At 43.4% G+C, this 14,255-nt stretch overlaps 1 protein-coding gene across 1 annotated transcript in view; it reads left to right on the top strand.

Annotated features, from left to right (window-relative positions):
- PAMR1 (peptidase domain containing associated with muscle regeneration 1) overlaps positions 1 to 14,255 on the top strand; it is an 80,238-nt gene that overhangs the window by 17,565 nt on the left and 48,418 nt on the right. Inside the window, exon 2 of the mRNA XM_006062353.4 lies at positions 7,440 to 7,616. Coding sequence (XP_006062415.3) covers positions 7,440 to 7,616 — 177 coding nt within the window. The remainder of the gene's footprint in view (positions 1 to 7,439; positions 7,617 to 14,255) is intronic.

A 14,255-nucleotide genomic window follows, 5' to 3' on the forward strand; every position in this document is an offset into this window, starting at 1 on the left:
AACATCTATTTCTGCTTTATTGACTATGCCAAAGCCTTTGACTGTGTGGATCACAATAGACTGTGGAAAATTCTGAAAGAGATGGGAATACCAGACCACTTGACCTGCCTCTTGAGAAACCTGTATGCAGGTCAGGAAGCAACAGTTAGAACTGGACATGGAACAACAGACTGGTTCCAAATAGGAAAAGGAGTACGTCAAGGCTGTATATTGTCACCCTGCTTATTTAACTTATATGCAGAGTCCATCATGAGAAACGCTGGGCTGGAAGAAGCACAAGCTGGAATCAGGATTGCCGGGAGAAATATCAATCACCTCAGATATGCAGATGACACCACCCTTATGGCAGAAAGTGAAGAGGAACTAAAAAACCTCTTGATCAAAGTGAAAGAGGAGAGTGAAAAAGTTGGCTTAAAGCTCAACATTCAGAAAACAAAGATCATGCCATCCGGTCCCATCACTTCATGGGAAATAGATGGGTAAACAGTGGAAACAGTGTCAGACTTTATTTTTCTGGGCTCCAAAATCACTGCAGATGGTGATTGCAGCCATGAAATTAAAAGACACTTACTCCTTGGAAGGAAAGTTATGACCAACCTAGACAGCATATTGAAAAGCAGAGACATTACTTTGCCAAAAAAAGGTCTGTCTAGTCAAGGCTATGGTTTTTCCAATGGTTATGTATGGATGTGAGAGTTGGTCTATAAAGAAAGCTGAGCACCAAAGAATTAATGCTTTTGAACTGTGGTGTTGGAGAAGACTCTTGAGAGTCCTTGGACTGCAAGGAAATCCAACCAGTCCATCCTAAAGGAAATCAGTCCTGAATATTCATTGGAAGGATTGATGCTGAAGCTGAAACTCCAATACTTTGGCCACCTGATGTGAAGAGCTGACTCATTGGAAAAGACCCTGACGCTGGGAGGCATTGAGGGCAGGAGGAGAAGGGGACAACAGAGGATGAGATGGTTGGATGGCATCACTGACTCAGTGGACATGGGTTTGAGTGAAGAACTCTGGGAGTTGGTGATGGACGGGGAGGCCTGGCGTGCTGTGGTTCATGGGGTCGCAAAGAGTTGGACACGACTGAGTGACTGAACTGAACTGAACTGAACCGTGTAGTCCTGTAGATGTGGTGCTAGTGTCCCTCCATGACCGTCCATTTGTTCTCTTCGCCTTGTATGTTTCCTCGTCACGGTGAGTCATCCTGTGTTTGTGAGGTCCTTTATCCAATGTCTACTCCTCTATGAAGCTGTGAGTTCATTCAACATCTGCTCCCCTATGAAACTCCATGGGAATGGTGTCTGTTCTTCTCTCCATTGTATCCCAGCACTCAGCCTCCTACCTGGGACGTGGCGGACGCTCAGTAAACACTTGTGGGATGAAAGAGTGAACTCATCAGTTCACCCGCAGTCTTGGCACTGTGCTCAGTGGGAAAACTGAGGACCAGAGTGGTGAAAAGACTGGCCTTGGGTTAACCTTTCTTTTGAGAAGACACAGTGTGTTAAGTTCCCTGTGGATGATGTAACATTACCACAAACTTAGTGACTTAAAACAGTGCAGTTGTATGTTTGTACAGTTCTGGAGCTCAGTGGTCTACAGTGAGCCTTAGGAGGCCAAAATCAGGCTGATGGCAGGCCTGCGTTCTTTGGATGCTCGGGGAGAAGCCGTTTCCTTTCCTCGTCCAGCTTCTGCAGGCGGCCTGTGTTCTTTCAGCTGTGGTCCCTTCTTCTATCTCGAAAGCACAGCTCTGACCTGTCTAATGCTGCTGCTGTCACACCTCTATTCTGACTCTGACCCTCCTGCCTCCCGTTTATAAGATCCTTGAGAGTACATTTGCCCTGCCTGGACAAGCCCCCATTCTCTCCCCATTTCAGGATCCTTAAATTAGTCACATTGGCAAAATTCCTTTTGTCATGTGAGGTCACATTTTCATTGGTCCTGAAGGTTAAGATACGTACATCTTTGGGGCTGTTCTTCTGTCTTCCAGACAGACTGCTTGGGAAGGAGCCAGCTGGCTGACTTGGCAGACAGTATAGAAATGGACTTCCCTGGGGTCATTCCCTTGGGCTAAGACGATGCAATATTCTGGACCGTACCTATAAAATTAATGTATGTGCTAGGGAGGGCAGAGGTGGACTTGTTCATTGAAATAAAGAGAAATGCCAGTGAAGGCATTTTAGGAAATTAATTTCTTGGGTAAAGGGAGGCCCGCAGTATTCCATGGCTGGACTAGCCTGCTGCTTTAGGAAAAACAGGCTCCACCCTCTATTGCAGTGGAGCAAACCTTGCTTGGCTTTCCACATTTATAAAAGTACAAGACTTACAAAAGTTGCAAGTAATTTTTATTCTGTCAGTGTCCCCCAGGAGTCATCAATATTTGTAAATTCTTAGAAAACCTGGAAAGATGGAGTACTCGCCCTCAGATGAGCAAAGGGAGGGGTAAGACATGAGCCACACCCCACAGGCATGTCAGATGTTCAGAGAGTTGAGAAATCATATGGCTGGACAAGGCGGGGGCTGGCGCCAAGGGATTGGGACCCAAGTTAGATAACCTGGGCCAGTTGTTCTACACCCTTCATCATGGGAGGGAAACTGCCCCTGTTTGATATCAGCAAATTATTGAGCAGAACAAGATCTCCTGGCTCATTGCTCTGACCCACTGGATGAAAATTCTTGACTGTTGAAGCTCTAGAGTGCAGGCTGATTCATTCAGCAAGGATTTATCCAGTGTCTCTTGCATGCCAGGCCCATCCCTATCTATGGTGGACAAATCAGATGAGGTTCCTGCCAGCTTCTGGTCATGTGAGGGAGACAGATGACATACCAGTCAGTGGAAACACAGAAAGGGATTATACATTGTGGTAAAGGCTTTGAAAGCAAGCCACTGGGATGCTCTGATAGAGAATACTATGGGAGGATGAGCAGGGGCACAAACTTCAGATGAGAAAGTCAGTGAGGACTGATCTCAACAGGTGTCATTTCCACTGAAGCCCAATGCTTTGATAGAGGCAGTGGGGAAAGCCAGTGTGAAGGCCCTGGGATGAGCAAGACCTTTGTGGCTTTGAGAAATAGAAGGTGGAAAATAGTCCAAGGAAAGGCTATAGGACTCAGGAGACAGCAGCTCTCAAAAGCCTTGGGAACCATACCAGAGCATTTAAGGTTTGCTCCAAATGCAGTTGGAAACAACAGAAACATTTTATGGAAGGAGTTGATATGTGGTATATTCAAAAAATGAGATCCTTGAGAAATATGGAGTTATAGTATCTTCTTAAGCTGATAGCTATTGAATGTTCATTATATACTAAGCACTATGATAAACTATATACATTGTCTTGTCTAGTCCTTTCAGTTAGTTCCTGAGTTTTATATAATGAATTCATTTCATTGGATGATAAACTGAGACTGAGTCAGTAAACTAACTTAGCCAAGATCATACACCCCATAAGTAGCAGAGGTGGGATTCCAAACCCAGATCTGTCTGACTCTGATGCTTAAGCCTTTAAACATTTTGATTTCTTTCACTATTTTTTAGCATTAAAAGTATAATAAAAATAATACAGAATTTGCTACATTAGCCATTTTAAGCATACAATTTGATGGGACAATATTTGCCCTTTTGTGTCTGGCCTCTTAGTCTGTTTGCAAGGTTTGCCCATATCATAATTTGTATTAGCATCTTGTCCCTTTTCATGGCAGAGCAATATTCCACATTCAGAATATTGTATTCTGAATATACAACTTCTTGCTTATTCACTCTCTTGGTGGACACTTGGGTTGTTTCTACCCTTTGTCTATTGTGAATAATGCTGCAAGTATCTGTTTCAGTTTCTAATTTTGATTTTGGGGGAATATACCTAGGAATAGAATTACTGAGCTGCACATTAATTCAATGTTTAGCTTTTGAAGGAACTGTCAAATTGGTTTCCACAGAAGCTGCACCATTTTACAATCCCATGAGCAATATCTGAGGATTCCAGTTTCTCTACATCTTTGTCAACACTTGATATTTTCCTTTTCTTTTTTTGAATTATAGCCACCCTCAGTTCAGTTCAGTTCAGTTCAGTCACTCAGTCGTGTCCAACTCTTTGCGACCCCATGAACTGCAGCACGCCAGGCCTCCTTGTCCATCACCAACTCCCGGAGTTCACTCAGACTCACGTCCATCCAGTCAGTGATGCCATCCAGCCATCTCATTCTCTGTCATCCCCTTCTCCTCCTGCCCCCAATCCCTCCCAGTATCAGAGTCTTTTCCAATGAGTCAACTCTTCGCATGAGGTGGCCAAAGTCCTAGAGTTTCAGCTTTAGCATCATTCCTTCCAAAGAAATCCCAGGGCTGATCTCCTTCAGAATGGACTGGTTGGATCTCCTTGCAGTCCAAGGGACTCTCAAGAGTCTTCTCCAACACCACAGTTCAAAAGCATCAATTCTTCGGCACTCGGCTTTCTTCACAGTCCAACTCTCACATCCATACATGACCACAGGAAAAACCATAGCCTTGACTAGATGGACCTTTGTTGGCAAAGTAATGTCTCTGCTTTTGAATATGCTATCTAGGTTGCACAAAGATATTTCATGGCTGCACGAAGATCATGGCATCCGGTCCCATCACTTCATGGGAAATAGATGGGGAAACAGTGGAAACAGTGTCAGACTTTTATTTTTCTGGGCTCCAAAATCACTGCAGATGGTGACTGCAGCCATGAAATTAAAAGACGCTTACTCCTTGGAAGGAAAGTTATGACAAACCTAGATAGCATATTCAAAAGCAGACATTGCTTTGCCAACAAAGGTCCGTCTAGTCAAGGCTATGGTTTTTCCTGTGGTCATGTATGGATGTGAGAGTTGGACTGTGAAGAAGGCTGAGCGCCAAAGAATTGATGCTTTTGAACTGTGGTGGTTGGAGAAGACTCTTGAGAGTCCCTTGGACTGCAAGGAGATCCAACCAGTCCATTCTGAAGGAGATCAGCCCTGGGATTTCTTTGGAAGGACTGATGCTAAAGCTGAAACTCCAGTACTTTGGCCACCTCATGGGAAGAGTTGACTCATTGGAAAAGACTGTGATGCTGGGAGGGATTGGGGGCAGGAGGAGAAGGGGACGACAGAGGATGAGATGGCTGGATGGCATCACTGACTGGATGGACGTGAGTCTGAGTGAACTCCAGGAGTTGGTGATGGACAGGGAGGCCTGGCGTGCTGCGATTCATGGGTTGCAAAGAGTCGGACACGACTGAGCGACTGAACTGAACTGAAGTATGTGTAAGGTGTTATCTTGTTGTGCCTTTGATTTTCAGTTCCCTAATGACTTGTGGTGTTGAGCATCTTTTCATGCATTTATTGGCCTTTTGTATATTTTGTTTGGAGAAATGTCTATTCATGTCATTTGCCCATTTTAAAATTGGGTTGTTTCGTTTTTTGTGGTTGAGTTGAAGGGGTCTTTTATATATTCTGGATATTAAATCCTTATCAGATATATGATTTTCAAAATTTTCCCCATTTTAAGTTGTCCTTTCACTTTCTTAAGAATGCACTGTGTTGCACAAAAGTTTCTAGTTTCGATGAGTCTGGTTTGTCTGCTTATCTTTTGTTGTTTTTCGTGTCATGCCTAAGAATCCAAGATCATACCAAGTCAAGCATCATGGAGACTTACTCCTGTGTTTTCTTTTACTTCCCTTCACTTTTAACCATTAAATTCTCTTCTAGATTTTAAAAAGTATTCATTTCATCCCACCAAAATCAGAAACATGAGAAGCTCAGCTGAGTAGGTTTTAGTGTGTCCTAGAGGAGCTCCCAGAATAGTTCAGGAAACAAAATTCCAGCGGTGACAATATCATAGTGATCGATGCCACTTGTTCCCAAATGCCAGGATGAAGATCTTTGCTGCCCTACCAGTGTTTGTGGAAAAGAAATGAGGGATTTTTTTCATAAAACTGCATGTATGCATCTAAGAAACTGTCCCTTATCATGCAAGCGGTTCCTTTCTATGATGCTAGAATGTTCTTATGACCAGAGGCCGAGAGAAGATGGTGAGAGTTTTTCTATATGACTCTACTTGGCAAATTAAGAATGATCTACTCTTTGTCAGACTTCCAAATTTAGGGAAGGAAAACAGAAAACTAAGTTATGAAATTTAAGAGGTTAGAAGCCACCATAGATTTTAGAGTTGGTTTACATGGGTCTGCAAAGTTTGATGAGGATTCTGGCCTGGGGTCTTTAGGGAAGCCTTCACAGGGAAGCCCGATTCGCTTTCTTTGTCAAATATCTGCTATTTGAGGAAGCATACAAAAAGCATACATATAACAAAGAGCATACATTTCCTGAGTGTCTATGTTTATTTCTACTTTTGCTAGAGTATATCAGACCACTGCTTACAGCTACACAGGTTGTGCACTGGACAATCCCAAAAGGAACCATCCACCTGCACAGCTGCACAGCACAGTCAGGCATTTGGGCCGTCAGAGAAGTCTGGTGACCACTCTCTAGGCTAGTTCTATCAAGTACAAGGCTGAATGCCAAGTAGAGACCATGTCATTTCCTATCTGACCTATTTCTGCTTCAATCATCTTAGTGCAAAATTTTTTAGGACTAGAGAGTTGGGGCAGGAGGAAGAGGAAATCAAAATGAGGTCTTGTTTCTTACCCTGGATTCCTCTGGGCAACCTCCAACTGATTACTCTTATAGTTTTCACCAGATGGTTTTTCCTTTTCATTTACCTAAGATATATTTTAGGAAAAAAGAGAGAAATTCTATCCAGAAAGGAGTACTGCTTTCTCATGGGAAAGAACACTCAGTTGTATTGAGGGATTGAATGAAGTTCTGCCAATGAGTTCACTCTTATAAAACATTGAAATTCTCCCAAACATACTAATTAAGATACTTTTTGTCTTTTCTGCTGGTTTTAGCTTTGAAGATACCATAAAAATGGTTAGCTGCAAAATCCAGGAGCCAAGTTTGGAGGAAATGGCATGGTCTCTACTGGGCATTCAGCCTTGTACTTGATAGAACTAGCCTAGAGAGTGGTCACCAGACTTTCCTGACGGCCCAAATGCCTGACTGTGCTGTGCAGCTGTGCAGGTGGATGGTTCCTTTTGGGATTGTCCAGTGCACAACCTGTGTAGCTGTAAGCAGTGGTCTGATATACTCTAGCAAAAATAGAAATAAACATAGACACTCAGGAAATGTATGCTTTTTGTTATTTATGTGCATGTGTGTTAATCCACTTAGATTCTATATTGATAAAACATGATTTCTTTTTTATTAAAAATAAAAATGAATAGCACCTTTGAAATTTGAAATAACAAATTTCTCCTGTGCCCCACTGGATGGTTTTGAACATCCTTCGGGCAGGTTCCGGGGCAAGGTGCTTCTTGGCAGTAGAATACTTCTGGGGCTTTCCTATTCCTGCCAGGCCCTCCATCCTCACTTGCTGCTTTCTGTTTCAGAGTACACAGTCATCAATGAAGCCTGCCCTGGAGCCGAGTGGAATATCATGTGTCGGGAGTGCTGTGAATATGATCAGATTAAATGTGAGTGCCCTGGAAAGAAGGAAGTGGTGGGTTATACCATCCCATGCTGCAGGAACGAGGAGAATGAATGTGACTCCTGCCTGATTCACCCAGGTGAGTGTGTGCTGGGAGACCTTGGATCACCTCCATGTTTTCTGAGGTCACTGATGAAAGCAGGCAGAACGCTTGAATTCTGACAGGTAGACATCAGGGGTTGTGATGCCATAATGATTAAAAGTGGCATAACTCTACCCACTCTAAATACAGGCAGAGGATTGGAGGGGTTAGTGCCCTTTTCAGTGCCAAACTTACAAAGCTGTGGATTCATCTACTTATTCATTCATTGAACAAACAGACTGCGCAGCCCCTGTATACTATGGCAAGTACTGGGAACACAGTGCTTTAGAAAAAGAGACATTCCTGGCATTTCTAGAACTTGCAGCCTGGTGGGGGAGATGGAAGAGTAAATAGGTAGCTGTAATGTATCATGGGAGGTGCTGTGATAGAGAACACGGGTGCCATGGGAGCCTGGGTGGGGACGGGGGTGGGTGACTTATTAGAGGAGGTGATATGCATGCTGAAGATGGAAGCAGCAAACTGAGGAGTGTGAAGGGAATCTAGTAGAGAGGTCAGGCCATAGAGAATAGCACATGTTAAGGCTCCGTGGCAAGAGAAAGCATGGAGTTTAGGGAACTGCAAATCACACTAGAAACACTAGAAACACATTAAGTGTCCACACGGATCTCAGCAGACAGACACTTCAGCGAAGGAAAATCAGTGAGATGCTGAAGGACTCTGCAGGCAGTACTATGATGTTTAAGCTATATCCTGAAGATATTTTATGTAACACTTGGAGATCTTTTAGTAAAGAGGTGAAAGCCAATTTTATTTTCAGCCACAATATGGAGAAAGGATTGGAGAAAGGGCACCATTAGAGGTAGGGAAGAAAAATGGAGACCTTGATGAAGAGAAACCCTGTGGATGGAGAGAGGTGGAGGGATCTGAGAGAGATCAGAGAGTGCAGCTGATGACAGTTTGGAGACGGTTGGAAGGGAAGGGAAGAGCAGAAGTCAAGGGTGATGCTTGGGCATTTGGGAACTAGTCCCAGTAATAAGTATTCTTGCCAGGAAAATCCCATGGACAGAGGAGCTCAGTGAGCTACAGTTCATGGGGTCACAAAGAATCGGACACGACTGAACGTGTGTGCACCAGCACACCACCCAGTGATAGGGGAGCATCCTAGCATGAGATGGGGCCTTCCCAGGTCATGGTGCCCATTCCTTTGGCTTTACATCAAGCTAGACTTGCCTTCCCCCAAACCCCAACTTCCCTGGCCCCCACCACAGAGGAGACAGTGATTTTCCTTCGCTGACGTGTCTGTCTGCTGAGAGCCGTGTGGACACTGAGTTTCACTCTTAATGTGTTTCTAGTGTGATTAGCGGAGAAGGCAATGGCACCCCACTCCAGTACTCTTGCCTGGAGAATCCCATGGATGGAGGAGCCTGGTAGGCTGCAGTCCATGGGGTTGCTAAGAGTCGGACATGACTGAGCGACTTCACTTTCACTTTTCACTTTCATGCATTGGAGAAGGAAATGGCAACCCACTCCAGTGTTCTCGCCTGGAGAATCCCAGGGACGGGGGAGCCTGGTGGGCCGCCATCTATGGGGTCACACAGAGTCGGACACGACTGAAGCGACTTAGCAGCAGCAGCAGTGTGATTAGCAACTCACTGAATGGTTTCTTGGTGCTTTCATATCTGCTGCCTTGTGAGTCCTTTTCCCTTCTGGGCCTGATCAAACAGAGGATGTAGAGAATTTCAAATACACTTTCCTTACACTGAAGACTCAAAGGATGTCAAAAATAGGCTTTGGGAACTTCTCTCCTTTCTGCCTCTCCCCTTCTTTTACACACACAGAGGATGATGCTTATTACTACCAGGAACTTTCTTTTGAGGAAAATCATAGAAGGGGAGAGAAAACAGGGCTCAAGTATACAGGTGTTACGTCTAAACAGAAGAGAGTAATGCTGAGCTTTAAAATAGAAGTGACCTCAGCGTGACCCTTGCACATTGGATCCAGAAAAGAAACCCACTGTTCCAGTTCCCTGATGGTGAGTAGGGTTTGCAGAGAAGTAGTTGAGCAGTGCCTCTAGATTTTCTAAGGAAAATCTGAGAGCTAAGTCAGCGTCTCCAGACTAGGGATCCTTGGCAGGGGTACAGAAGTCTGAACAACTTTCAATGTTTTCAAAAGGCTAACGATCACTGTTGTTGTGGCAGCAGGGGCTGGGGATGGCTCTGGCTTTGTGAGATGGCATGAGGTCATGGGGCAAGCAAGGGGACTTCGTAGGCAGTGCTGTGCGCTTCAGATCACATCTTAGAGCAGGCCATCAACATCTGCCACACCTGCACCCAACAACTTACTACATCAATACAGGAGGCACCCACCTTGACTGATGCTAGGAAAGGTCTTCCCAACTGAGTAGTGAAGAGCTGTTCCACATTAACCATATGGGTGCCCTGAAAGGAAGAGCTAGAGAAAGACTTTTAAAAATCTTTTATTTTCAAAAATAGTGAATTGATGTTCGAGCAGTCCCTATCAGTGATCAAAGAGGTTTCTCTGTGTGTGTGTGTGTGAGTGTCATTATGAACTCAGGCATTTTCACTTATTATGTGGTTTAATCCATGTCAATCATTATTCATTTTAATGCACACATCCCATCTTTTAATACTGGGCTCCCCTTTGTGTCCGTCTGTGTTCTTCTGGCATGACCACACTGATTTTGAAGACTTCTTGAATTATTCTTGTCTGTTTTTTGCCCCAGATCTGGAATCAGCCATTTCTCCAAGGAGCTCTGGTCTGAGACCCTGATCTGGTCACCTGAGCTGTTCCTTGCTGTTGGATCGTCATTGCTACAGGGTTTTGTTTGTGTGTTTTCTTAAGTGTCTAGAACTGGGAAACGTGCATTTTTAAAATGTTTCTACTGCTACTCAAGTTCAAATGTAACATTCCAAGGTTTTTAGTTAACTTCTTGGATTTTGTATTTGTATGTCTTTTCTTTCATGGTGAAAATCCTGTGTCCCAATAATACTAAACCAATCACTTACTCGCTTTATCTTAAACTTGTACGAAGCCACACTAGAGCATTATGGGTGTTAGTAATAAGAGCACTGATGCTTATGGTTTTTATTCACCTTAGAATATATCTCATTAGGTTATAGAGTCAGAATACTATGTTTTAAAGTCAATTGTAGTTCTTTTAATCTATGGTGGTATACCAGTTACTCGAAACCCACTTGCTTGATATGTAGGTAGGTTTATATTTGACAATAGGAGCAAATCTGTGTGTGCATTTATGTGTCTTTCCCCTTCGTGCACCAAAGACAGCATGCCATAAACACCGCTGACTACCTTGCTCTTTTCTCTCTTAACAATATATGCTGGAGGTGGATCACTGACAGTATAAAAGCCATTTTTTCCCACTCCTTTTTACAGTTGCACGAAACTGCACTGTGCATCATGAACTGTGGATTACCATAGTTTATGAGTATTTGGATTGTTTCTAGCTTTTTGCTGTTATAAATACTACTGTAGTGAATAGCCTCAGGCATATATCAGCTAGTATTTTTGCAGCATATCTCTGGGATAGATTCCTGGAAGAAGGATTGCTGAGTCAAAGGGGGGTGCATATGTCATTTTGCCAGCCTTTGCCAAGTTCTTCTCCATGCATTTGGTGTTCACAGCAGCCATCCATGAGAGTATTCTTTGGAATTTTGTCAGTCTCTAAAGTGACAAACGGGACCTCTGCCTGGTTTTAGAATTTCTATCACTTCTGTCATCATGACGGACAACCATTCTTTCTCCTATGATGTCAGTAATTGCAGGAAGACCAATGTCCAGGGGCCTGGTGGTGGCATGTGGGTGTGTGTGCTCAGTCATGTCCAACTTTTTGCAACCCCATGGACTGTAGCCTGCCAGGTTCCTGTGTCCATGGGGATTTTCCAGGCAAGGATACTGGAGTGGGTTGCCATTCCTCTTCCAAGGGATCTTCCTGACCCAGGGATCGAACCCGCGTCTCTGGTATCTCCTGCATTGGCAGGCGGATTCTTTGCCACTGTGCCACCTGGGAGGCCCGGCGGTGGGGATGGTAGTGCTGACGTCCAGCAGCACCGGGACCCTCACTGGAGCAGGTTGGCTGCGTCTTCTAGGCTGTTAGCTCTGACCTTGGTTCTCTTACCATCTGGGCAATTCTGTGAGCTGCTTAGTGTCTTTTTAACATAGCCTTGTTCATCTTAATCACCAAACTGGTTTTTAATGGCTTGCCCCTAATGGCCTGGAGAGAGAGCAGGAGAGTTGGCAGGGTCATCGAAGGCAGATGGAGTCCATTGACCTCCTCGGCGGCACAGCCCGGAGGGAATCAGATGGGAATGTGACACATGGGTGAAGATGGCCTTTAAAGACACAGAGGTCCCCCCTGGGACCCAGTTGTGGGTCATATGAACTCTGATGAGTCGTATTAGCAATTTTTTTCTGGTTGAAAGAAGCAAGCACTGGAAGAAGGGAGCAAAGTCAGAATGGTATGCAGAGAGAGCTGCAAGTCTCTCTCTTACAGACATCACACACATATGCACTGCATATGGGCACTATGGGCCAATGAAAACCTAATTTTAGCCAAAGAAAAAAGGATGCTATCAGCTCAAGGAAATGCTGGTTATCTCAAACAGTTCAGAAGCCTGGATTAGCAGTTCATTCATCTCTCCAACTGTCCATCTATCCATTTAGTCATTCACTCATATAACATAATCTCATATAACATTTCTGGGACACTTACTACGTGCCAGATACTATATTAAGTGTGGGGGGGGATATAGTGTTGAATAAGATGCAGTCCTTGACTTCAGTTTATATAGGAAAACAGATAATAGGCAGTTAAAATTGAGCATGCCAAATGCTATGGTGGGGATAAGCCCAGTAAGTGGAAGTACAGGAATGCAGAATAATAATAATAGTTCATATCTGGGGGGAACTGCTATGTGCCAGGCCCTTTATTGGTGTGAGATTAATTTTTAAATCAACTTTATGAGATAAGTACATTTTTTAACCCCACGTTTACAGATGAGAACATTGAGGCACAGGGAACTTAAGCACTTTGCTCAAGGACACACAGCTGGACAATGAATGGGGCAGCCAGAACTTAGCGCTCTGTTTTAATAAGCGGGCTTGGATTATCTCTACCTTTCCTCAATATCCCCCACCTCTCAGGAGGCCATGTTTTAAAAACAACCCTTAATCGAGGTCTGCTGAGTCCTCTCTGGTGTGGTCTTCTAATCTGGGGGAGCCTCACACCTTCCAAGGTGAGTCCATTAATAGGCACTGGGGCTGTTTCCAACAGCACACTCTGGCTATAGGAGTATATGACATAGAAGGATATTTAGTGGAATGGGAAGATGTTTACTATTTTTGTTAAATCAAAAAGTAAAACAGAATGTGCAGTGTATAATATAAGCCTAATTTTTAAAAAATGTTTGTGTGTATACAAAGGGAAAGTATTACAGATGATTTTCTCTGGGTAATGGAATTTTAGGTGTTTTCGATTGAATTCTTTTTGCTTGTTTGAATCTTCTTAATATTCCACAATCAATATGTGATACTTTTATAAAGAGGAAAAAATACCCTATATTGATGTAGTCTGCCTTTTACTACCGGAGAAGGCAATGGCACCCCACTCCAGTACTTTTGCCTGGAAAATCCCATGGATGGAGGAGCCTGGTAGGCTGCAGTCCATGGGGTCGCTAAGAGTCGGACACGACTGAGCGACTTCACTTTCACTTTTTACTTTCATGCATTGGAGAAGGAAATGGCAACCCACTCCAGTATTCTTGCCTGGAGAATCCCAGGGACAGAGGAGCCTAATGGGCTGCTGTCTATGGGGTCGCACAGAGTCGGACACGACTGAAGTGACTTAGCAGCAGCAGCAGCAGCAGCCTTTTACTACAGGTTGTTTCATTTTGCATTAGAGCATCAGCCACTAATGAAAAAAGCCAGACAAGAAAGCCCATGTGTTGCCTGTTTCCATTTATGTGAAATGACTGGTAGATTACTGGTTGCCAGGGATCAGGGACAGGGTAAGGGGGTGACTGCTAATAAGTATGGGGTCCTTTATGGAGGGAGGTGATGAAATATCCTAAATTTAGATAGTGGTGATGGTTACCCAACTCTGTGAATGTACTAAAACCCACTGAATTGTAAACTTTAAAACAGTAAATTTTATGGCATCTGAATTATGTCAATGTTGATTTTTAAAAAAATTATGAATTAGAACCAAAATGTGAAATCAATCTGGAAGGTTATTACTAAATATTTTCAATATCTCATAATACTTTTCAGGTTACTGATGATATATGAGATAGGCATCCTTGTAAAAAATGTGAAAAATTTACAATCAGCAAGAGGTTTCTCCTTTAGCACAGACAGCAATGTAATTTAGATTTGGTTTTAATGTAATAATAAGCATTTGCTGTCAGTCTTAGATTTGGGGGTATTTTCATCAATATTCTTTGCTTTGTAAAGCATAATGATTAAAAATAAGTTTAAATAGCATTGTATTTTATTGAAAATTGAAGTTCATAATTATGACCAGAAGCTAAGTTTTTTTTAAAACAGGCCATCAGCTGCTAACCTGGAAGATGGTTCAGACCATCCCCTAAACTCCTCAGTCTGAATGCTGGTGACTCTAGCATCTTCTTAGGGATGAGC

This window comes from Bubalus bubalis, chromosome 16 (assembly GCF_019923935.1).
Source record: "Bubalus bubalis isolate 160015118507 breed Murrah chromosome 16, NDDB_SH_1, whole genome shotgun sequence".
NCBI classification, from domain to species: domain Eukaryota; kingdom Metazoa; phylum Chordata; class Mammalia; order Artiodactyla; family Bovidae; genus Bubalus; species Bubalus bubalis.